At 36.2% G+C, this 26,895-nt stretch overlaps 1 protein-coding gene across 6 annotated transcripts in view; it reads right to left on the bottom strand.

The window, feature by feature from the left end:
• GOLGA4 (golgin A4) overlaps positions 1-26,895 on the bottom strand; it is a 69,924-nt gene that overhangs the window by 11,545 nt on the left and 31,484 nt on the right. For all 6 annotated transcript variants that reach the window (XM_079302902.1, XM_079302906.1, XM_079302905.1 and 3 more), the window contains 10 exons: positions 25,439-25,626; positions 24,405-24,488; positions 23,440-23,587; positions 17,162-17,340; positions 15,998-16,129; positions 14,820-14,975; positions 8,583-12,661; positions 7,807-7,928; positions 7,140-7,270; positions 3,023-3,136 (listed from right to left, as the gene is read on the bottom strand). In XM_079302902.1, coding sequence (XP_079159028.1) covers positions 3,023-3,136; positions 7,140-7,270; positions 7,807-7,928; positions 8,583-12,661; positions 14,820-14,975; positions 15,998-16,129; positions 17,162-17,340; positions 23,440-23,587; positions 24,405-24,488; positions 25,439-25,626 — 5,333 coding nt within the window. The remainder of the gene's footprint in view (positions 1-3,022; positions 3,137-7,139; positions 7,271-7,806; positions 7,929-8,582; positions 12,662-14,819; positions 14,976-15,997; positions 16,130-17,161; positions 17,341-23,439; positions 23,588-24,404; positions 24,489-25,438; positions 25,627-26,895) is intronic.

The raw sequence follows: 26,895 nt of genomic DNA, 5'->3' as shown, positions 1-26,895 counted from the left end.
TGATCACAGAACATATTGTGTCAGAGAAAGAATCAAATTCTGAAATACTGATAAAACAGTAACTGAAAGCCCACTTATAATATTTGAGCTTTGACTGGATCAGAAGATACACCAGGAATTATGATCACAGTCACAGAGGTGTGACTGGTTGGTCTGTAGTTTCACTGATATACCAGTTTCTCCCTTTTAAAATGGGGGTATATGTCCCTTTTTCCAGTCATCAGGGACTTCACCAGACTGACACCCTTTTTCAAAAATGATAGGTAATGATTTCAACTCCAGCTTCCTCAGGACTCACAGATGAACCTCATTGGGTCCCATGGACTTGTGCACATTCAGGTTCCTTAGATGGTCTCGAACCTGATCCTTTCCTACAGTAATGTGTTAGATTTGCTTGGCTGGTCTTTGATAGTGGGGGGTCACAGAGGTGGCTTCTATGAGAAGCTGCTGGAAGTTTCCACCATGTCTGGCAGAGCAAATCCCTGATGGCTCTGAAGATGGACATGTCACTGGCCAAAGCTGGGCCAATGAGAGATGATGGTAATGCCTTTGTGATAACATACTTAAGAAAACATCAAAACAAAGTGGAGGGCCATCTGAATTCCAGCCAGAGAAGAGGAGGAGGAGGTAAGAGTGTGTGAGGGAAACAACATGGAGACACCAAGGTCAGTGGAGAAGGAGGGGCAGGAGGTGCTCCAGGTGCCAGAGCTGAGATTCCTCTGCAGGCTGTGGTGACTGATGACCATGGTGAAGCAGCTGTGCCCCTGCAGCCCACAGGATCAATGGGGGATGCAGAGATCCACCCACAGCCCATGGGATCCACAGGGGATGCAGAGATCCACCCACAGCCCATGGGGATCCATGGGGGATGCAGAGATACACCCACAGCCCATGGGGAGGTGCCCACACTGGAGCAGGTGGATGCCTGGAGGAGGCTGTGATCCAGTGGGAGACTCAGTGGAGAGAAGAGGTCCCCGCTGCCAGGCTGGAGCAGCCTGTCCTGCACCTCATGAAGAGTGACTCACACTGCAGCAGTTTTTGGAGAACTGTGTGCCTGGGGAAGGGACTGGCATTGCAGCAGTTTTGGGAGGACTGCTGCTCATGAGATTGGAGCTATGCTGGAGAAGTTCACAGAGAACTGCCTCCCATGGGAAGGGACTCCACAGCATAGCAGGGGAAGGACTCCTCTCCCTGGGCATTGGAAGAAAACATCAGCTGATGAACTGACCAAAACCCTCATACCCCCTGTCTCTCTGTACTGTCACTGGGAAGGAGACAGAGGCTGAGGGAAAAAAAGGTATTTTAAGGGCATATTTTACTTCTCATTATTCTCTTCTAATTTTGTTAGTAATAAGTTCACTTGGTAACTCTGAGTTGAGCCCGTTTTGCCCTTGGAGTGTTTTCTCCTGGTCTGTATCTCAATTCATGAAACCTTCATTAAATTTTTCTCTCCTCTGCCCAGCTGTGACAGGGGAGGGTGAGGGAGCAGCTTTAATGGCTGCTTTGTGTTTTGGCCAGGTCAAACCACGACAAGTGGCCTCAGGGTCTTCACCCTCACAGCCCCTGCATCTGCCTTTCTTGACTTGGGTGACATGGCTGGAGCACCTGCCATTGAAGACAGAGGCACAGCAATCGTTGAGAATCCCACCCTCCTCTTTGTCCAGGGCAGCCAGGCTTCCCATTTCCTTCCAAAGAGGGCCCCCATTAGCCCTAGCCTTTCTTTAGTTTGCAACATATATATAGAAGCGCTTCCTGTTTGCCCTAATTTCCATCACCAGAACAATTCTAACTGAGCTTTGGCTTCCCTAACTTTGTCCCTATCTTCCTGTACAATTTTCCTGTACTACTCTCAGGCCACCTGTCCTTGTCCTTGTTTACACTTCTTAAGAGCTTCTTTTTTTTTTTTTTTTTTTTTAGCTTTGAGTTTGCCAGCAGGTCCTTATTCACTCATGGAGGCCTCCTGAAAGTTTTGCTTGATTTACTCCTTGTTGGGATGCACTACTTCAGAGCTGAATACATGGAATACCATTGCCAGTATATAAATTTGATCTAACTTTCATGTCATATCAATAATCTGGACAATACATGTATAATACAAAAGTAAATTACTGCCTGTATTTATAGCAGACTGCTATAACAAACCAGGAGTGGAAAAGAAGTTAAGTTAAAAAAGAAGTCCTGAGAAAAAGTACTCTTCAAATGTTTCATAATCATGTTTCAGAAGTTAGGAGTCTCTTCAAGAATCTTCCTCTAGATAGTAAGATTATGTAAGACTATCAGTAAGTGAACAAAGGTTAATTAACAGTAGAAGGCAGTCTTATACAAATATTTCTGCATTTTCTGTTATGAAAACACATACAATGGAATAGTTATGAAAAGTAATAAAAAGGGTTTTGTATGCAAGTGCAAGGCATGAGTAACAAACAGTAGGACAGTGAGGTACTTTGTACACTAGGTTTCTAATGTCAAATACATAAATTTACTCTCCTCAGGTCTACCTGTTGTAAAAATGAAAAATGTAAAAGTAAGGTCAATATGAATTCTCATCAATGACTCAATAACTCATTCACTTTTTCTCTCCTCAGCATAATAATGATAACTAGCAGTATGTTGACCAAAGAATTCCTCAAATTAAAATGTAATCTCAGAAAGACAAAAGAATGAAGGCCTCTCTGTCCATAATTGATATATTAAACGTACTAATTCAGACAGCTCTGAAATGTGAATTTTTGAAAAATCTCTCTAAAAATGACTTAATGGGATTTTCTTTCCTTCTAAAGGGAAGCAAAATCAGCATAAACACATGTAGAGGACGAAACCCCCTCACCTTAATAATAACAGAAATGGACTTTTCAACATACCAATTAAAAGGTAGTATCAAATATTGCAGATTCTAAAGAGATTAATTTTGTATGTGAAAGGCCAGATAAATAAAGTCCAATTAGGAATAAACTATAGAATTTCATGTTGACCAAGAATTTCACACTTAGAGATACAAAAACAAATGTCAGTGTCAGCTCACTTTTTCACTGTTGCAATGCTCCTCTTCTGCAATCCTTTGTTTGTATTCCTTCTGCAAGTCTTCCAGCTGTGCCTGCAACTCATGAACTTTTGCTGTCATCTCTTCTTCACGAGACTTCAAAATAAAGGCAAAAAATTACCTTAAAAATTAATCATCTAACTACTCAAAATTTTAACTATGGTGGACATAAAGCAATCAACAAATGTTATACTATACACAGAAAGGATATGCTTGATATATATGTAAAAGTTAGTTATACCAGACTCCTACAGAACAGATCAAGAAAAAGAATTTGTGCTTAACAAGACTTTGTAGGACTCCAGCAACAAAGATTACATAGCTGGGATTACAATTACATTTTTTTAAATTCGAAAAAAGATCTATTTCTCTTGGGCACTAAAATAGCATTTGAGTATAATCCAGTAAGTGCATGAAGGTCATAACCTTCAAGGAAGGGGTAGATGACGACACAGAATTAATTCCTATATTATGGAAGCTACAAGGACCTAAATCCTTTTCTCAGCCACTCTCACAAAGATGTTACTAAAGCAGCTTTAAGGACATTTTCCAAAACAATGACCAACAATTTCCCATTCTCAAGCGTTTGGAAGGCAGTATTCACTGTGGAAGAAAGAAGCAATAACAAGAATGGCAGGGAGGAAATTAACTTTTCCTGTATAGGAAAAAAATACAATGACCTAAATCCTAGGAAGTTAATCCATCTATATGGCATTTTGAAAAAACAAGTATTTTTAAAAATTGTGTCTCCTCTGGCCTTTTTGTGAGAGAATATGTTAGGCACCTTATAAAACAGCACTCCAATTCCTAGTGCATGTCTCCATTGCTGAACAAAACTGAAACTCTAGTTTTACTCATGCTAACAGGGCAGTCAGACAGCTGATGGCTCTACTAACACAGTAGAGCCAAGTACTTCAAGTCAAATTAGTAGAATTAATTAACTGATTACAAGTCCAGAACTGCTGATGGAAATTTTATTCTATTCAAAAATCCCAGAAGTAAAACTTAGAATGGCACAGAATATTCTCTGGAAAAGTAAGTGTAGGACTAGAAAGCTGATCTAAGCTTAACAGACTTACTTACTAATAAAGGAATTAGTTCCCTCTAAGACCAATTTTTAAGGTGCTCCTTGCACATGACTTAAGAATAAAACACCTTCCCCATGCAGACCCTCAGTTCAGAATGCATCACCAAAGAGAAATAAAGCAAATCTGCCCACAAGAACGAGAAGACGCAATATCTGAGCAGTTTTTACAACCTCAAAGTTTAAAAAATACCCATGCTCAAGGGTATTATTTTTCTATGCCCTCAGAAGAGCACCAACAATTATTCATTTCTCAGAATTTTTTTTCATTTTTTTATAGATGGCTGTACTTTGCAGGTCAAAATTTCTCAATACCTGGCATATTCAGGGATAGTGATGGTTGTTGTTTTGGCTTTTGCAGATTTTTTTTTTTTTCTCTATCAAGAATCTAAAATTTAACAATTTGCACACAACTGTTCAGTTTTAAAAATCACAATTGAATGCACTTTATTTTTAGTTATAAAAGGTAGTTGAAAGGCTGAAAAGAAATTAAACTCAAAATGATGAATGACACTTTTGTAACACCTGTGAGCAATTATTTGGATAAAGCCCTGAAGAGAGATTATTATTTTAAATTTGAAATTATTAGTGATCAAGTGGGGTTCCAACATGCTACTGATCTGTATTTACAGTAAGAACTTATTGTTCTATATAGTACCTGGCATACTCTGAAAATAAACTACATGCTATCCCAATAGCTTTTAATCACAATTCACTAAGACTTCAAAAAGTTAAAATTTCTCAAATCTTAATCAGAAAGCTTATCCTGTACTCTCATGGAAGGCATTACAACAGATGAAAGGACACGTAACTGAAGTTAGGTATTCAAATTTTAGCTCATAGTTTGGCTTAATATAAACTGGCTGGAAAGCAATCAATTTTTCTCTAATGATATACTTCAGCTTAAGAAAAAATACTTGCTCCCAAATTAGAGGCTATGCCAGTCTAAAAAATCCTTTATTCAGGGAGACTTTAATGAAATTGTACGTGATCAAAGTTTTCATGAAAGAAAACAACACAAAGTGAAAGTGTAGCACCTCACAAGTAAATAATTTTAAGTTTAACAGACAGAATGATTCTTTCTTGTCTTCTGAGGATAAATACTCAAATCAAGTTAGACAATTTTTAGCATCAACCATGTTTAAAATGCAGCAGAGACCAACAAAGTTATAAGAGCAAGATTCATTCTTGCAATTGGCTTTATTTTTGCTTCATCTTCTTACCATCTGAGACAAACTTCTCTGCATGGTATGAAATTTCTCAAAGACACCATAAGCCAAGTCAAGTGTAAGTGGAGTAACAACTGATAACTTTAGGCTAAATCTGGTGATGTTCCTATTTCTATCAGAGATGTCAATGAACATGATATACATTCAATTAAATATTTCTCAACTTTTGAGATGCTTGCAATATCTCTTTCAGAAAAAAAAAAAATCTAATTTTTTTTTAATTCCCTAAAATAACAGAAATATACCTACAAAAGACAGATATACAGAATACCTATGTACTCTGTTACTTAAAATATCAAACTAACATTTATTTCAGCTTCAGGTAACCGTGTCATTGCCATCATCAATAAGATGCAAAAAACGACAGTTTTCATGTCTTCCAATTGTCCATAAGTCAAATTAGCCTAAACCCTCAAGATCATACTACAAGATTGACTACATGATGCTTGTTTCTGACATTAAGGATGAAAGGATCAGAAAACACAGAGGAATTGCACCTGCATGACTTGAAATCACATACCTATCTGCATCTATAAAGTAAGGACTTGAATGGCAACACACTGCACACTAAGGTAAGAAAAATTTAAATCCACCAGAAATGCAGAATTTAGACCTACATTAATTTTAAAAACCCCCACAAAACTAAACAAAAATCATAAACAAAAAAACAAAACACACACACACACACAAAAAACCCTAAAACCAAAACAACAAACCCCACCAAAACCAAAAATAAACCAAAAAACCCTCCAAAACTCCCCAAAAAAACAACCTTTTTAAAAATATCAATCATTTTTTCTAAACTAGGAAACAAAAGGACTCTAAATTTAAAACCCTGCTAATGCTATTCAACCTGCTAGAAGTTCAAAAACCAGAGTGAAACACACCAGCCTGCTTACATGTTTGAAACGTTTAGTATGAAGCACTCAGTAATGTTAAGTACATAGATCTTTGGACTGGTAACTGATCACAAACAAACAGTCCACTTACATCTTTTACTGCTGACTCTATTAATGGGACAGTCTTTTTTATTACACTATTTGTGCAAAGAGGACTAAGATGAACAAAGTCAAAGCCTGCATTCTGACATGATATACAGTCTAGCGCTGAAAACCATTTAATCTTTTCAACACACACAGGCAGGACTGGGACAATCTACTTAGATAAAAACTGAGGCATCCTTAGTCAAGTATTTTTAAATTGAAATTGGCTGGTAAATTCTGGCTGAAATGCTACTAGAGACAAATCATGTCTATCTGCAAATATCATGCAGAACGACTGTTCATTACAAGCAAAAAAAAAAGAAATCTTTATTAACATAAAAACTATGCAAACATACTGCACCCTGTATGGAACAGAACCTGACTTTAAGGGCTATGGTACCAATCTCAGCAGGGCATCAGAGGAAGGATACAGAGAGTGAGACTGGCCCATAAACACTGCGTTTAAATTCTTACTAAAAAAATACACCACCACCACAACTCTTGTAAAAGCTTAAATGTCACTTAAATTCCAGTCTGGCACACAAACTGCTCAAGGATGTAAGGACTTAGTCATCTAATTTTTACTGAATGATCAGTTTGGGCTTAATTTCTGATGTTCTTTCATGCCCATAAACCACAGAAACAAAAATATTTTAATTGCAAGCTGGGTCACCAGACATATCAGGTGTAATTGAAGTAGTAAGACCTTTACTAGGAAGAACTCCAGTTTTTCTGTCTAGCCATGCAATCAAAAAAGAGTTATTTTGAAATTTATGTAGTCATATCACTTTTCACAAAAGTACCTCGAGGATTTCTTCATATCTTTTCACAGTTCTTTTTAGATCATCATCTTTTTCAGCAATTTTTTTATGCAACTGTGTTGTCTCTATGTGATGATTTTCTATCAATTCATTCTCTACCTCTTGGGCTTTACCTATAAAAAAAAAAAATTAAGTGGTATTAATAAAGCATGTTTTTTGTTTGTTCTTTTTTTTTTTTATTATGTCATAACAGTATTTTTAAAATGCATTAAAGTAACTATAAGGAAAACTTGCCAAGAAAATTCATTTTTCCACACCATCAGACAAAGTAGCATTGCAATGGAAACTTACGAATGCACTTTCATCTTCAAAGTTTTACTCTCATTTTCTTTTCTTTTATATGTATAACAGAAAGATAGGCATCTATAGCTGTAATGGGTAACTCTTACCATGGCAGATGTGAAGAGTGCTGGATCAAAGATCCATCCTGAGAACAGCTACATATGCATTTTCCTAATTGTACTACAATTAATATTTAAGTTATTTCCTGAGCAAGAGAAGTTCTTTACCTCAGTTCTCTAGACATTCATGAAACACATATTGTGTTTATCACAGTCACAGGTAAAATCCCTCTTCCAAAACAACAATAACTGAAGATTCAGTTCTCTGACTATTTTAATGATTACGGTTATATTAATATTTCACTTACTGATTGTCTCTTTTACTGCTGTTTCCAATTCTCTCTCTTTTTGAGCCAGTTGAGTATTAAACTCTCTCATTAACTGCTTCAAGGTGGAGTTGTGCTTTAACTCAATATCTTCTTGTTCACACCTGTACAAAAATGTCAAAAGATACAGCAAAGAAATATAACACTTAAAGAATGTGGGAAAACACAGGCAAGGCAAGGCAAGAGATGTGGAAATTTCTTCAACAATATTGTAGAACGGGATGGTTTTGAATTATATGAATTCTGAGATTCAGGGAGGCATCTTCTTCCTCTCCTATCTAATTCATCTGGTAGGCACAGGTATTTCACTTAAAAATAACCCAGACTTGAATCCTTTCAAAGATATGGAGTTTTTGCTGGGGAGGTCAAAGAACAGAGAGAAAAGAATGTGTCATAAAAATAATTGTATGTATATAAGAAAAGTGTGTATGAACTATTATTGATATCATCTGAACATGAAGCTCTCAGTACTAAGTTTTAATAAACTTTGTTTCCTGTTTGAGAAAAGTAGAATTATATGTTTCAGCAGTGTTGAAAATAACCATCACTGAAATAGATCAGAAACGGTATTACCAAATATTTGCCAAATGTCAAACCTCTTTTCTTTTTGTTTCTCTAAGTCTATTTAGAACAATTAAAGAAAAATATCAGTCACTATTTCCTCATTACAAACTGAGTTTTAGAAAAGTATTCTTGAGGTTTTAGAGGCCAGAGATAAAATACAGAAATGGCAACACAAACAGGAACAAAGAATTTACCTGATTTTCTGTTCCATTTCCTCTAAGGACTCCTTCTTGACTATGTCAAGCTCTTGCTGATGTTCCTTTCGCAGAGCACGTATGTCTTTTTGAAGATTATTCACCTGTTTGCATAGTTTCTGTTTCTCCCCTTCAGTCTCTTCCAGTTTAGTCTGTAAGTCCTTCTGTTGCTTCTGCATATCATCCAGTGACTTCTGCAGCTCCAAAACGGACCTGGCCTTTTCTTCAGCATTTTCCTCAAAAACCTTAAGACTGTCATTTCTTTCACCCAACTGTTCCTGTAGACATTTTAGCTTTTCTTCATATCTTAAGCTCATATCTTCCATCTCAATCTTATGCACTTCATTTTTCTTCACTATATTATTTTCTAACTCTTTTATCTTCTGTTCTAAAGACTGACTGACTGCCTCCTTTTCCTGCATTTTTTTCAGTAAATCTCCAATTATATTCTCCATATCAAGATACTTTTGTTCTTTAACCTTCAATTCTTCCTTACTGCTTGCTAAAACACCACCACAACAAGCATGTTCATCCACTAACAACGAATATTTTTTGGTTTGCTCCTCAAGTTCTTCCCTGAGACTTTTGGTCCTAACCTGCTCTTCCTGATGGCTCTTCTCAACACATTCTAGTTTTTTAAGGAGTTCCTTCTGTTTGTTTTGCAGTTCTAGATGGCAGTCATTACTCTCTTGTTGTTCCCTCTCATACTTCTGTAATAACGCATCTTTTTCAGTTAAGCCCTTCTGTAACACCTGCATTTTCTCTTCATATGTCTGTTGGACACTCTCAAGTAAGTTTTTTTTCTCTTGTTCTACAGCAGCTTTTACACTCTCTACTTTTTCCAGCATCTCCTTCTCTAATTCTGTGGAATCTTTTGTTGACTTAATTTTTTCTTCTAAGGACTCAATTTTGGCTTCTCTCTCCTGCACTTTCTGCTCCAACTTCCTTAACTGATCCTCCCTATCTTGCTTTAATTGTTGTTCCTTTTCTTCCATCTGAGACAATAATTGCTTTCTAATAGAACCTATTTTTTGCTCTGCCTTCTTTTTCAAATCAGCCAGTTTACTGCTGTTCTCTGCATTAAGTCTCTCTTCTAATTCTTTCAGTTCTTCATCTTTCCTTTTAAGTATCATCGACTTCATTTGATCAAATTCTTTCTCCTTTGCTTCAAAATCAGCTTTCAATGAACTTATTTGCTTCTCAAGGTTAAGTACTTTTTCTTCAGCCTTCTTAAATCTGCTTTCCTTTTCAAAAGCCACCTTCTCTGCCTGATGGAGTTGACAAGTTATTTCTTCTTTCTCTGTGTTTTTTTGTTCATTACACTTTTTAAGTTCCTCCACCAAGGAATCATTTTCTGAAGTTTTCTGAGCAATGTCTTTTTCTAGTTCAGCAATTTTTGCTGCTTGTTTTTTTAACTTCGAGCTTAACTCACTTTCTTCCTTTTCCTTCCTGTTTTGCTTTTGCTCCAATTCACTTTTTAAACTATCAAGATTCCTGCTTTGTTTAGCCAGCTGTTCCTTCAGTTTATTTAGCTCTTCATCTTTTCTACTGGCTTCGGTATTTCTTAATTCAAGTTTGCTCTGCAAATCTTTGATAGTATCATGATTTTGTGTAAACCTGGTTTGTGCTTTCATCTTCCACTCTGACAGCTGGGCCTTGCAATGATCTATCTGATCAAGAGCTGATGCTTTCTCTTGACTCAGCATCTCAACTCGGGATGATAACTCTTCTACTTGATTTAACAACTTCAACCGATCCTCTTGATGTTGTTTGCTTAAGAGAGATATGGCTTCTTCCTTCTCTGTTAAACTCACTGTGCTTTCAAGTCTAACATTAAGGTCAGTAACTGTTTTGTTGAGAGCAGACACTTCAGATTGTTTTTCCTGGAGTTCTTCCCTCATTGATGTGACAGCATTGATATTTTCAGATAACTCTTTCCTCAGTTGTGTTATGCAAGTTTCTTTCTCTGATGCTGCTTGCTGCTGATGTCCTCCCTCTTTTTGCAATCGTTCCTTTTCTGTTACAAGTCCTGCAATGTCAGCTTTCATGGACATAATTAAATTGTCCTTCTCCTGCAATTCTTGTATTGACTTTTGCAAAGAAGTAGTAGCAGCAGAATGATGCTCTGTTATTTCTCTAAGTTGAGCTTCTAGCTCAGTTATCTTATTTGTTTTGATTAATATTGCTTCTTTAACTTTAGCAGTTTGGCTCTCACAGTCTGCAATTTTACATATTACTGTGCCAATTTTTTCTATACATTTTTCAATTAATTCATTGCCTTTAGTTTGCAATGAAGCTTCAGCATTCTTCCAAGCATCTAACTGGGCTGTAAGTTCTTCTGACAACCTTTTGATCTCAGTTTCTTTTAGCCGAATTGCCTCTATTTTTTTCTCATAATTTTCATGATCTTTATACTGAGAAGATTGCACAGTTTGGAGTTTCTCTTCAAGGATTCTCAGTGTATCAGCTAGCTCTGTAATTGTGGCTTTGTCCTTCTCTTCAACTGCTTTCTGCTTAATGAGCTGTTCCTGAAGTTCTGTCTGCTGATTCAGGGACTGTTTAAGATCACTTTCCAATTTTTTCAATTGTGTTTTCAGGTCACTTTCCTTATCTGACAAAGCATTCACCTTAGCCACTGACTGCGTTAGCTGTTCTTGCAACTCCTTCATGCACTCCTCCTTTTTCACTTGTTCTTCCTTCAGCTGGGTTATTTCTGTTCTGGAGTCCTCCTTTTCAGCACTGAAGATGAAAAGTTTCTGTTTCAGGTCTCCAATTTCCTTCTCTTTCTCTTGCAGTTCCATATCATGTTCTTCCTTGAGCTCTTCAATCTGTTGATCAAGCTTTTTTTCCCAACTTTGGATTACTTCTTCCAGTTTCCTCCTGTGGTCCTCAGCAAGACTGTCTAGTTGCTCTTTCTGATTAGATTCCAGTTTTGACACTGCATCATTGATTCCAGATGAGCTGGCATGTGCCATTTCCAAAATTTTGGTATTGAATTCACTCTCTTTCTGACTGAATTCCAGCTGCTTGTTTTCAAGCTCTTTCTTTAGTTTAGCTTCCTGTTCAGCAAGTTTATTTTTGAAAGTTTCCTGCATATCTTTTGATTTCTGTTTCATTTTCTCCACTTTCTTCTCCTGACATTTCAGTTTACCTTCATACTCTCCTTGTAAAGCACTAATTCTCTCTTCTGCAGCTATCAGTTCCTGTTTAAGCTCTTCCACTTGCTTGTTCTGCAACTTCTTCATGTGCTCCATTTCATTTTCCTTCTCAGTCAGACTTCTCTTCATCTCATCAGCCTTTCTTTGTAGGTCCTCCAGTTGACATTCATATTGCTGTGTTAGAGTGGTTACTTTCCGTGTATTTTCACTGCTTTGCTCCTCTAGCTTTGCAGACACTTGGGCAAGTTCAGCTTCAGATCTTTCTGCAGATTCCTTCATTTTCTGTTCACATACTTTTAACTCCTCCAAATGTCTCTCTTTCTCCTCCAGTGACTGTTTGAGCTTGTTGAGCTCCTCTTTGAGTACCTTCTCAACACCTTGAATAGATATTTCATGCTCTTTTAACATTGTTTCAATCACTTCATTGTGCTGTTTTCTCTCTTCTTCCAACTTTCCTTTCAAGTCTTGCTTTGCTTCACTCATTTTATTATTTAATTCTGAGAGCTCTTGTTCTAAATCATGACGTATTTTTAGTGCTTCTGATAGCTCAGAAGACAGTGCTTCTAATTCTGTTTGTTTCACATCAAGTTTTTCTAATGTTTTTTCATTCATCTCTTCTATGTGTGCACGGAAAATTGTTTCTTTCTCTTTTAAAACAGTTTGCATCTCTTGTTGTTGTTTCTCTCTTATTTTTTCTATTTCAATTATTTGTTGTTGCTTTAAAATTTCAAGTTTTTCTGTCCAAAGCTTTTCTTGCTGCTGTTTCATGTTCTCCAGTTCTTTATTGTGTTTTTCAACCATATCACTGATTTCCTTACTGTGTTGGTTTTTTTCAGACTCCATGAGAGTATTTAATTCCTCTGACTGCTTTCTGTCATCTTGCGAATACTTTGCAAGAGAGCTTTCCAGTTCAAGAATCCTCTGTTAGAAAACATTTTTAAAAGAATATGAATATTCAAAAGGTAAAAATTTGATTAAATTTTTTTAAATCTTACAAGGTTCACATAACTACAGGTCTCTTATTTCATTATTTTTAATTAATGTCAACCTCTTCTATAAGCCTTTCATTCATCTGGTTTGTTCTTACTTTTGCTTTCAATATGGAGAGTTAGTTAACTAACAAAAAAATTCTATTTCACTGCAATATAATTAAACACAAAAACTTGAACAAAATGTAAGTAATTCAAATAAAGTAAGTCAAGTGACATTATGAGAGCTATGTTCGCATTTTCTTCCTAAACTAAAGTACCAACATATAGGGTAAAAAATATAGGGAATTTACAATAGTATTTTAGAGTTTTGTACCTGCCTACTGATTTATCATAATTCTACCTCCCATGGAAATGCTGCTGGTTAAGCTCTAATGCTTCTATAGGCAAAACTTCTAAACTAATATCTGGAAGTGGTGGAATAATGTACAAACTTGCATTAGCAGATAATACAGTCTTACTCATTAAATAAAGCAAAGGACACTTCAAAATTTTAAGCAAATCATTTTGCTTACTATGGTGGTGCATTCCCCCTCCTTTTCAGGCTGCAATGATATCTGAGAAATGCTGGTTAGACCTCAGCCTTGAAAAAACAGCACCTGGACTCAGCACTTCCCAAGTTCATCAAAAACCTGTGAATTCCCAGAAACTGCTGCTGTCTAATGAGCTTGGGTTTTCCTTACAAACAGCACTGGAAACTATTTTACTTGCCTGAATGGCATAACATCCCTGTTCTCACACTTCCAGAGAATGTGCCAACAGAAACTGTGGCCAGGACAAAACATTGTTATGACTAAATCCCCACTCTCTAGCAATCCTGTAAACAGCAGTCCAAACTGGGCCCTCTGAGCTCTCCTGGAGGCTGCAACCAGCAATCTCCCTCTGAGTGGGCCACCTGTCAGAAGTAGCAGACTCTCAAGATCTTTTATTCAGAGGATTCACCAAAAAAAAATTACCAATACTGGGCCAACATCCTCATTCCTCAAGGCTCAACCCTTCACTTGTTGGGGAGATGCAAAGGCATCCAAAGTGAGTATTTCACTTTCCTTAGAGGGGAATTTTTCACAGGCGTCTTGCTTAAATTGACTCTTTATGTCTGTGTGCATGCACATGCTATAGCAAAGTTGGGAGAAATACTGCTTTCTTAGATTTTTAAGCACCTCAGGTATCTAAGCAAGTTAGACCTGTAGTAAGGTTAAGTCATTAAGTTACAAGCTGAGTGGAATGCTGCCAAGTGTTTTCTTTGCTAAGTTGTTAATTTGAACTTACAGGTTAGGCTAAATGCTGTTAAATGTTCCTGCTCTGTTAAATTGTTAAGATAAGGTTGTATGTTCAGTGAGGTACAAGTTAAGTACTATTCCTCTGTTAAACTGTTAGGTTTAAGGTACAATTTAAATTAAAGTACTCTTAAGTTTGAGTGCTGTTAAACTTTTAGCTGCATTCCTTTTGATCTGTGTTCTCACTGTCCTTTTGTCACATGTACCTAACACACACACACACACATACACACACACACACACACACACACTCCCTCCCACACACACACCCCCTAGATAGCTCTCAGTTCATTTCTGTTTGATTGCCTGGATTTTGTTGGTTTTGTTGTTGCTTGTTTTTCCTTAGTGTGCTTTAAATGTACTGTAAGTGGTATAGTGAGTCTTACAAACAAATTTTGTTGTGCTGTCGCTTATTATTAAATGTGGTTTTTACTGATACCCTTGCTGCTGATTTTTTAAAGTGATCTCAAACACTCCTTTGTAACATTTACTAAAGTATCCTTATGAGCATTTTGTAAGGTAGCAGTACCCAGAAATAATACAGTCTGAAATTTAACTCCTCTTTATAACATACCTAAAAATTAAGTAGATGGATACAAATTCATATCCCACACCATACTATAAAGTGAATTTATTTCCATATTTTGCCAAGTAATTTTATAAAAAACTAGAGGCTGCAGAATAGCATGGCAATATATTAAACTTTTGTCACTTTAGTCCCACAAAACACAATCACAACAAATCACCATTTGTAAACATTTGTCACAGTTAAACACACACTTGTAAATGCTTAGTCTTTTGAAATCTACTCACAGTTCTACAAGTCTCTATTTCTTGATGCATCTTCTGAACTTTCTTGTCACACTCAGACTGTATGGCTTTCTTCTGCAGTTCTAATTCTTCTAGGGCTAGGGATTCTTGCTGCTCTCGTTCTTGAAGGGCTTTTAGGCACTCACTCTGATTTTTTTCCTGCATGAAGTAAACAATAAACTATAAATACAGTTATCACACCTTCAAGAACATTATGAAATTATATTTTCAAGTCAGCTAATAGATGTCATACAATAATCAACTTTATTTTCAACACAAAGCCACATTTGATCTGTGAAAACATAATTGTAATAAATCACTTCTTTTTTTTCTTGGAAACCATTTGTCTTTGCATGAAAGACATAATGCAATCAAGCCTCCAGTTTTGGTTTGTTTATCAATATTAATTGAGAATAACATCTGAGAGGAATAAAGTTTGTTCTCACTTGATTACACTGCTAATATATTTTCAAGCTTCTGTTTCTTACAATTAAGGAAGTAACCAGTCAAACAGGTAGAAAAATATACTCAGGACAGGGCTGTTGAAGTCTCTCAGTTCTAGTCCCTACCCATCATGGAGGTGCACAAAAAACAATCCACTATTTGTAACAGATATATATAGATGATATATATACATATATGTTTCATTCATATCAATTATTTAGGCAAAACTACATGATTATCTATAGTGGATTACATGAAAAAGTGCAAAGAATGCCAACAATTCTTCCCAGTCTGATCTTGAAGAAAATTCTTTTTCTGATGTCAAACACTATGAATAGTTAACCCTGTTCACATAACACAATACAGCCAGACATAACTATACAAACATTTTTCAAACAGCCTCATTTTTTGTACTTCTTTTACTCTAGTTGCTGGGGCAGATTGCCAATGACCCATAGGAAGATATTAAAATGCAAGTTTAAAAAAAAAATTTAAAAAATAAATAGTTTCCACAAGATACAGCTGCTGCTTAACACTGATAGTGATACTATTCAGTCTGGATCATGGCAGCTGCTTTCTTTTCATGTTGCTGAAGTCTCTGAACTATCTGACTTTTAGAGAGCACGCTTCTCTTTGAGAACAAAAGGACTCTCACTGTGAAATAGTGCCAACTCAAGAATTCTAATCCCAACTCACACTTAGAGAAGCTTCTTCCTATGCATTTTAGGTTTACTTACAAGAGCTGCCTTCATCTTCTCCTGGAATATCTTTTCTTGAGCCTGTAATCTCTCATTTAGCTCCTGCTCTTTGGTAGCCAGTTCTTTTTTATGGATTTTTTCTAGTTCAGCAACTCGTTCCTCTGAAGACTTCTGTGAATCAAAGTCAGAAAAAAATAATTGCCAAACTGTAACTAACAAAACACTTTCTACCTTTCCTTCCTAAGAAGGTAGTGCAACAAACAGAAGAATCCAGAACCATCTCTTTGCACCCTTTGAATAAGTTATGATCACACCAATTGCTTAATAGTAATCTCTGACAGTTCTTATTTTCAAATTTGAAAATATTCTATCTTCCTTCTCAATTCTTTCATAGTTGTACAAAAGTAACCACCAAAGTTTCTAAATACTCTTTTTCCAAGGCAAACTTAAGTGTTTTCAGTTCAAACATGATAATACATTGGAAAAAGAACTTCTTTGTAGTTTTCCCAGTGTTCTTATTTCAGGAGCCAGAAAGTCAAGTGGTGATACTCCGTGTAGACAGTCATCTACAACCTACATACATGCTTTATTTAAGAATAATGTAAAGCACGTCAGTCATCCCCTTAAAGCATCTTAGCTCTTAGAAAAATTAATACCATTATGAATGCCAATGAAAGAATGTAACTTAAGGGTGTTCAAATTTACAGCTTCACAAAGCATATGAAGTACCTAAAAAGCAGTTCCTACCTAAATATACCAGATGAAGCAAATTATAGGAACTTTTAAACAGCAAACAATATGCAACAAATTCCTTAACATTTACACATACTCAGCTAGGATAATGATTAAAAGCTAAAACTGATTAAAACTCAAGATCCTGGTGGAAATGTGTGAGCTTCCTGACATTAGTCTCCTCTTCTTGCCTCTGTTTAAAGTCTCAAGTGTACTTTTAATAAATAATTTTATTAAATACTGTGAAGCAAAGTTTATCTTACAAGGTTTTATTTTTACATGCCATTAATTAACTGATTTAAATTGATTGAGCAAAAAAACCCATGAAGAGTTTTCTATTTTTCATTAAGCAAATCTTTAATCACAGAAAATCATTTTTACAGGTTTTATTAACTACCAAAAGCTTTATAACAGAGTTCTGCCATACTGATGTATTTTACAACAATGGTATAACTGTAATAAAGTTTTTACCTTCATAATCTCAACCACCTCTTGTTTCACTCTGGTTAGTTCCCGCTGAAGATTTACTCTCTCTTCTTCACTTGCCTTTTCTACTGCTTTAATTTTTTCATCCATTTCTGTCTGCAGTTTTTTCCGGGCTTCCTCTGTCTTTTGGGCCATACTTAAAGCCTTCTCAAGCTCTTCAAAAGCTGCCAAGAAAAAAAAAAAGATAATTGAGAAATATCTATATATTTTAATAGAAGAATTTCACAAAAAGAGAAGAATGAACTTAAGAATTCATCAAGAATTCACGTTTACTTTCTAGAAAGGGAAGAGTACTGACAAACAGATGTGACTTTCTTCGAATACATCCTGTAGCTTCTATTTCTTTGACTAAAATTACTATAAAATGCATAAACCATATTAATGAATGAACCATAACACTCCTGCCTATTTCTGCTGAAAAAACTTTGAAGAAGTGGAAAACAGCTTCACAAAGAGAGGTAGTTCACACTAAAACCAGCAGGCAGAAACAAACCAAGAATGACTACTATGCAAGTCAGTTATAAGTGGGTCATGAAGAGTTTCTCCTGAATAGAACATTGATGTATGGCACTTTATATACCTAACCAGGTACTTTATACACTTAAGAGTAATTCAAAAATGTAAAACCTAGAGAATAGTTTATTTAAACTGTATTTCAGAGTCCACAGAGATGGCTTTGCTAATTTAATTATCTCACTATTTACATTTAATATACACTTCTACTAGTGTAGTAGATGAGTGTTAAGAAGACTGTCTGGTGCTTCTAACTTCACAAATAAAATGTAAAAATAAGAAAAAATTAAAAGTTAAGATTTGTTCCCAGAAAACTCGAATAGCTATAAATTGTTTCAAAAGAACACTCAAGCTGCAGTGTTGAAATTTATTTACTCTTGCACAGGATGCACAAACCCACGGAAACATATTTTAATTTACAAAATACAAGCAATAATTCCACAGCTTCATCCATGCTAAAGACAAGTATTCTAACATGCTTTATTCACTTCACAGATTATAATTTACATATAAAAAGAAAGCAAATAAATTCCAGTATTGTGAGCTTATTTATTTATTCAGTATCTCTAAAACTCACTAGAACTGATGTCAGAATCTATACAGAATTACACAAGACTAGAGTTCAATCATTATAAGGGAAATCTCTTTTCCTGAATGGATCATGAATGTGGAAAACCCCTGCAGCATATTAGAAAAATTCCATCTCAGAACACTCTACTCTATACTCTACTATGTGGTTAGTATTCCACTCTATACTCTACTATATGGTTAGTATTTGCATGACAGAATTTTGGCAACTAAAATTCAAAATCACAGTGCCAATATTAAGACTGTAATTTTTAAAAGCACAATCCTCTAAAATTATATTATTCTATTATACCCTGGACTACTTGGACTCTATTTTGGAAGGAAACAGAAAGAAAATACTTTTTGAAGTGTTATTTAGTATGCTAAGCTTTCTTCCAATAAATTCTGCCCCCAAAAGAAAATTGTAATAGACTTCCATATCTCCAGTTTTTTTGATTCATCATTAGTTAGTAAGCATTCACAGCATTTATTGCAATCTTTTTTTTTTTTAATTATATTTAATAACATTCAGACTGTTTGAGAAGTGAGCAGTAATTTCCACTCCATCTTTTGATAACATTAAAAACTGAAGATTTGAACCACAGTCTATACTTTTAAGGCAGTGCCGCAATTATGTTTTAAAGTAACTTAATTTCATAAACCTGGATTCACCCAAATTCCGAGATTTTACAGAATTTTCTTCTGTTTTTTGAGAAAGCCTTTTCCTGACTACTCACACCAAAAATCACATTTTAAGGCAAAAATGGGGCTGTTATTGACTCTGGCAATACCAAAGCAGACTACTGTATCCACTTTTCCACTCTGAATTCTGCTTAAATGCTAAATCTATTACAAAATAATTAAGATCCCTAGAGATTATTTCAAGCAGCAAAACCATCTAAAATGTAATACAAGCATGCACAAGGCTTATAGCTCCTTATTTCCTTACAGCTCTTCATAGCCCTATCAAGGCATTTGCCACCTGCAATCTGCAGGACTCAAATTCTTCCCCCTTGTCACAAGGCATAAGTTCATTATGGATACAGCCTGCAGGAAGAACTGTTTGGAGAATGGTAATGACTTCCCTGATGCTCCTCTCAGTCCTAATAAAAATAGAACAAGCAAAACAGGCAAAGTCCTTTAGTATTACAGCACCATCTTTTTCAAAACCAAACAAAAAAACAACCAAACAAGCAAACAAAAATACCAAACCAAAAAATCCCCACCCTATGGATCTTTGCAAAGTATAGCTTGAAACTATAGCCTGCAAGTAGAACATCAAGTTACTTCACTTCTCCATACACATTTTCTGATTCTTGTTCTGAGCATTATGTACATTATTTTCATTTGAGACACCTGTTACTTCCCAAAAGGAAAGAGAACACACTTGCCATAGCCCACAGATCAGCCAAAGAGAAGATCCAGGTCCACAACAGGATATGGAATTGCTGAGCAACATGCAGTACAAAAGCTGCAGCACCATAATCACAAGCAGGATGCCAATACAAAAACTGGACAAAAGCTGATGGTTAAAAAGCCAAGAGGGTATGAAAGCACAAAGAAGCAATACTTCACAAAAACACACTTAGCTCTCTAAAAGTTAAATTATATGCATCTCAGGCACATTTAGCCCTTAAGCCAAACAGAATATTTTCATTCAAAGTAGTTAATTCTAGTGTAGCTGGACACAACCGAGCTCAGAAGAGGGTTAAACTATCATCAAGCAGACAGAATATGGTCTCTGTAATCACTGTTACCTTTAACTTGTGAGAATTTTAATTCTAACATATATCAAAACATGAAATAGAGTCCATGTTTTTATTTAAATATACCTACTCTGAATGCAGAGAGTAAAGGCACTGCCTCTGCATTCTTCTCCAGGCTGCAGAACTTTGCTCAGGGAAGATCTTTCAACCAAGTATTGGTCGAATGAAGTCTCACAAAGACTCATGAGAACGTCAGAAATAGAAACAAGCACACCAGCAGAATCTCAGGTGAGTCTTGCAAAATCCCATTCATGTGACAAAGCCAGACAAACTGAAAACCTTCCTGTGCAGTATGTAAATTACAAAAAAATGAGTCTGAGCAGAGTTTAAGGAGTGCAAGGTTTGCAAATGTGATTTTTATAAAACGTGCTGGAGAGCTGACTACTTTACCTATGCCACTCCAAAGTATCAATCCTGGTTCCCTTTTCCTTGCCCCTCCCACCCAGAGTAACACCCAGGCGCACTGCAAAACCTTCTCGTTTCCTCTGCTGGCACCGCACACATTTTCTCTTTGCCTACAGTGCCTCCTGGTGATAAAAACTGTGAACGAAGCAAACCAGCTTTGTAAACCAGCTTTGTAAATCTGCTGGCAAAGGAAGGATTGCACATTCAGTTTCTGAGGACTGAGAGCAGGCATCATTTCCAAATTAAAAAAAAAAAAAAAAAGTTGAAATCATTCCTATAGCTGATTTGTGCATCTAGGCAGGATTTTAAATGCACAGTCCAAGTCTTTTATTTTCACTGAAGAAAGGTGCAAAGCATATGATAATTAAGCTCACAAATGAAATGCTGCCTACAAATAGGATTTGCTTTCTAAAGACTTTGTTTGCCCATAGAATATAAATAGGTCAGTAATCTGCATCCTGAGAAGTACTTATGCTAGGTAATCTCAGGAGAAACAAACTACCTGCAAATTCACAAATACTAAAAAGATCTTTGTTGAAATAAGAAAATAAAAAGTGTTGCAGTTACCTCAAGTAGAAGTGCCTGAGAAGCACAGAATTTACTTTTTAGAACCCAGTTCAAGCACCCAATGTGTGATGTAAAAAAACCAGAGCCCTTACCCCAGTCCTGTTCATACAAGGCTTGGGAAAGGCACCATGATTCACTTATTGGCATGTGTGGATGCACAAAAACAAGATGCTCTGTGAGATTTCAACATAATGTACCTCTAACTACAAAATAAAAAAGAACTTCAACTGGGGAGACCAAGTCACAGTTTACACAACATAACAAAAAATAGGCATACATATCTTTTCACTATTTCATTACACAAAAATGCATTCACATCAAATCAAACACTGGAGCAATTCACTGAAGTCCTGATTTACAAAGAAAAATGCCAGAGATGTAACAGTAGGCAAGATAGAAAACCATACCACTTTTTAGTCTCCAGGCAGCACTACAAAAGTAAATTTCAAGTGTATTATGCTTATCCTTATTTTGCTATAACATAAATGAAATTAACATTTCTACTCCATTCCATGAATTCAGGTCTTCACTGAACCATGATACAGAAAAAGATGTCTAAAATTTAACAGTCTAGATGCAGTTTTTGTGGTCTGTGATGACCCTAGTAGAGCAGGGAGGTTAGATCAGATGGCACACTGTGGTCCATTCCAACCTTACCCATTCTGTGGTTCTGTGAAAACCACCTCACATTAACTATTCAAAATCCAGAACTTCAATCATTGACCTCAAATACATGAAATTGCTCAATGTATAAAACTATTACAACTCAAGGGTTGCAGCCTAAATATCAATTTCAGGCTATCCCAGTATGCAAGGTGGTTTTCTGAAATAATTTCGTTCAACTGTATTGAACCACACTAACATTGTAGATTACAATTTTTTTTAATGCATTAAGCCAAGGATGTAATAGAAAAATCTAATAAGGGCCGCATTCTGTCTTAAAAGCAATGTTACCTAATTTTCCAAAGGTTCCAATACACACATATGCATGCTTAAAATACTATAATAAATAAATGCACTTAAAGGTAAAGTTGATGCAAAATGTAAAAGTAAAATGAACAAAAATACTTAAAGTTTTTGTTTAAAAAGGAGAATATTTAACACACAAATCTCCCCCTAGAAAAGTCTAGTGTACTCAATATTCATTCAAATTAAATTACTTCTCATTACAACAGAAAGTTTTCTAGTTATCTACAGAATCATCTCTAATCTTATTTTGGCTTCTGGCTCGGCAAACTTGAAGAAATTACTGTATTAATTAGTGTGTGCAGACAACACATTAATAATTCATAATTGTTTCTCCTGCCTTAAGAAACACTATTTCAAACAACTATGATAACAACTTCATATCTACAGATATAATTACAGATTCTTCATCTTCTTTTTTTAATCATTAAGAGATTCCTACTCTCCCAGTGCCAAACAAAATACAACTTTAGCAGGACTGGCTGACTTCTGAAGTATTAATTTCCAGAACTAAAAAGGCACATGCAGCCTTGAAAGGGTAGGAGAGGAAGGCACCTAACCAAAACGTTTGTTACTTTCACAAGATAGATGTTCCAGCTGCTTTTCTGCATTACAGCAGAATGATCTATCCAAATTAATCTTTAAAACACCAAGTTCTAATCTAAATCTATATAGATTTAAAATAAACCACTATGAACTGTATTGTTTGAACTCCTCCTTGCTTTTCAGAGAAAGAAAATATGTATATTTTATTCAAAGTAACACCTGAGCTTCCGCTAAAAGAGTGAGCTTCTTTACATGCCCACAAAAACAAATAAAATTATTCTAAAAGAATTCTGATGTAGTACAAAACAATTTCACTGTTTAAATAACAATGGTTTAACTTCATGCAAAAGAACTCCAGGCACACATAATGCTACCTAATTTCCATAAAAAGCAAACTACATCATATACCAGTTACATAAATGTTCTTCTGTTAGAAGCCTGAAGCAAAAGGAATCATCACTGCTGTTTCACTTAAATCAGAAATGCTTCCATTAAAATAACTGAAAAAAATGCTAACTATGGTTATAATATTTTTGCTTCTTCACAAACTGTTATACACTCACTGCTACGTTTTCTATGTGAATTCCTGGTGGCATTATAATGACAATTTACAGGTAGTTGCAAGTTTCTCCTCTTAAGTTAGACCAGAAGACTCTATCAATCTTTTCTCCTACAAACAGGGAAGTTGTCTTTCAGAAGTTTCTTTCCTAAATTCCTACATTTTATTGGTAACAGATAAATCAGTCAAAAGCATCCCTAAACTTTGCTATCCAGAAGTGAAGCTAGTAATGATGGTAGTATGGGTGATGTGTAGAACAACAGAAAAAAGAGCACCTCTTAATATCCATTCAAAGAACAAATTTTAAAAATAAAACCACACTGAAGCTTTCTGATGTACTAATGTGAAAGCCAGTAATCTACATATATCCTTACCAGCTCTTTCAGACTTCTCTTTCTGCTCTTTTAATTCCTCTCCTTTCGTAGTTATTTGTTTGATTCGAGCACGCAGTTGGGCTACCTCCTCCTCCTTCATTTCCAATGTTTCATGCATTTGCCGCTTTGTCTCCGCAATTACCATGCCCTATGGAAGAGGCCCTTGTGATAAAAAGCTAGCAAATAAATAAGACACATATCTGAAACAATTTCAAGGCAGGGCAAAATCCTTGCCAGGAATAAACTATAGTCTGTTATTATGAGACCAGAGATCATGGGATTTTTCTATGTCAGAAAACAGAAAATGCTAACAAAAACAAGATATGAATGAGAACTATTTTTATGAGCGTCCAAAATTTATCTAGCAGTGAAAATAACTTCAGCAAACATGGACCATCCACAACCTTTGTCCTTCTAGGACAGACATTTTCCTTTGAAACACATATCCTGTAAACAAACCCAAACTAAAAGCATTGTAGAATCTGTACTTCTCCTTTGAGAAGACACCATACAACGTCAGTCATGTCAGTTATGACACCACCAGAAGTTACTCCAGTAACTACTGAAATCTTCCAGTATTCAAGACTGTGATTAAATAACTTTTAAGGAACTAAAACCTGAGAAACCCCTTATAGATCATCGAAAGTATAGCTATTTTTAAATTAATTTAATTGTATCTCATCTTCATGTATGTTTGGGTTTTTTTGTTTGTTTTAGAGTTGGCATCAAGGAGTGTGTTCAGTATATCTGCTTCATCCTAAATAATATCATGCTGCTGTATTACGTATGACCTAACAGACTTATATCTTATGGTGTATATACAAAAAAAATTATTAAGTAGCTTCAATTACTTGTTTATTAAAACACAGGCTAAACCATCAGACCTCTAAAACGAGCTTCTAATACCAAGAGCCAGATATTTTGCGTTTTAAACAATCTTCCTCAAAACCTACAGCTTTGTTTACCTTGTCTTGTTCTAGCTGTTCAATCAAATTCTTTGCATCACGTAGCTGCGTAATCAGTTTAGTCTTCTCAGCCATGTGAAGGTCCTAAAAAAAGATCCCAACCACAAGTTGGTCGACAAACAGCTTAGCTTTGGCTCTTATCCTGCACTATCCCTTGGAGGAAGAACAAAGAACACAACTGAGGAAAACTGAAGTGGGCAATTTTAAATTACTTTTATATCGCCCGGAGATAGGCTCACTTATGGCTTGAAGGCTTTGTTAGAGCCTCCCCACATGGAGGTCTGAGCTGCTAAAGTAAAACAAGAAACATGTCTAAAATTTCTGCTCTATTACCTACATCTCAGTTTACAAGAGGATCTCAGCAATGCAACATAAATTATTGTTACTAGCCTTGTTCTAGAAAATGTTATTAAAATACTCGAGTCCTTCAAAGCTTTTTCAAACCAGGCTAGTGGTCAGAGATGAAGACAGAGATGGGAATCTGATCTCTGTAACTAAAGTTAAGTACAGCCATACTTAGCACATTTTCAGGTTTATGATACCTCACTTACGCTCCACACTCAGTCTTAATGGCCTTAAAAGGAAAATTGAGCAAAGTATCAGTTTATTAGCTTTGGGATTGCACTTATGCTCCCTATATTGTTATCTCCACTGCCCTGCTTTCTTTTTTTTCTCTTAATTTACATAATTAATGCCTCATTCACTATGTCTTGAAGGTTTAGCTCTGCTCCACTTTTCTCACTTTATCTTCTGTCTTCTGCGCTAAGACAGTCTTTTTCTCACCCCAATTTCTCACGACTACTTATTTCTGATACCATTCTGATGGTTGTTTATATAGTAAGGTTTCATATACTACTTCACCACTCTAGAATAATTGCTGAGTGTATTAATTCCAGGTGAGTTTTGCACATTTATCTCCAAAAAAGTACACGGACAGTTTGTTTCATGGTCTACCCTATCAATAAATTTTGGAAATACTGGAGTTGTTACTGTATTTTCATGGTTACCCATAAAGCTAAGAGCATTTTCCATACCTTCATTTTCTCCAGTTCCTGAAGCCTCTCTTCCAGCTGTTCTTGAAGTGCCTCTTTCTCGTTGGTTAATTGGGCACAGCGCTCCTTATGTGACCGAATAGTCTCCTTACAACGTTTTAGCAAGTTCTCTTGGCGCTTCACCCTCTGACTAAGAGTTTCCAGTGTTTTAACAGAATCTTCATTACCCTCTATAAAACAACATACTAACATTACATACGCACACCATTTTCAAAATGTAGATCTGCATTCATCATTCACAATGCAGTGGACTCATAGGTCTCTAGAGAAAGTTATGTGAAGTCTGCAAAACTTCCTAGTTCCTACTGTAAGTGCCAGAAACATTCTACACATATACAGAATAGCAAACACAGTCTTTCACACTAAGTTAGCTTACCCAGTTATTTTATCAGCCTCAAAACAAAGCTATTAATCAACAAGTCATCATGATTCATAAACCTGCCTGCTGCTACTAAGAGAATATGCATAAGTAGGAACAAGTGTGAAGCAAAGCAAATCACATCTCTCAAGTGCCATGCACAGATTCTTGCTTTGCCAAGACTCGGTATGACATTAGTTCTAAAATATTCAGGATGACAATAGTACATGCAGCAGGATAAAGGTTATACTTAGTGCCTTTCTAAGTTGTACTCATAGAATCATATAATGGTTTGGGTGGGAAGAGATGTTAAAGATCTTCTAGTTCGAACCACTGCCAAAGGCTGGAACACCTCAAAATATAACAAATTTTTCAGAGTTCCATCCAGCTTGGTCTTTAACTCTTCAAAGGATGGGGTAGCCACAACTCTGGGCAACCTGTTCCAGTGCCTCACCACCCTCACAGTAAAGAATTTTTCCTCATGTCTGTAATTTAAAACTACTCCCTTTCAGTTTGAATCATTGCATAACTTGCACATTCAGTAGTATTTTACTGAGTGCTTCTGCTCTGATACTCCAGAGGCTGCAAGTATATTTAGCATTGTATTGGATTTGCATGGTCAAGCTTCGGTAGTGTAAAGGGAGCTACAGGGGGGGGTTTCTGCAAGAAGCTGCCAGAAGCTTTCTTCATGTCCAGCAGAGCCAATCCTGGCAAAACTCCAAAGACAGATGTGCTAGTGGTCAAGGCTGGGCCAATTAGAAATGTGAGTAATGCCTCTACGATAAAAAATTTAAGAAGAAAGAAAAAAAGTTATTGTGCAGTAATTGCAGCTAAAGAAAAGCAAAGTGAAACCATTTGAGGGGAAGAACTCTGCAGACATGAAGATCCGTGGAGAAGGAGGAGGTGCTCCAGGAGCTGAGATTACCCTGCTGCCTGTAGTGCAGACCCTGGAGAAGCAGCTGTGCCCTGCAGCCCATGGAGAACCAAGGGGCTGCAGAGATCCACTTGCAGCCCATGGAGGAGCCCTTGCAGAGCAGGTGGATGCCTGAGAGGAGTCTGTGACCCTGTGGGAGGCCCATGG

This window comes from Erithacus rubecula (assembly GCF_903797595.1).
Source record: "Erithacus rubecula genome assembly, chromosome: 3".
Taxonomy (NCBI): Eukaryota; Metazoa; Chordata; class Aves; order Passeriformes; family Muscicapidae; genus Erithacus; species Erithacus rubecula.
This window is presented reverse-complemented; position numbering and strand designations above follow the sequence as displayed.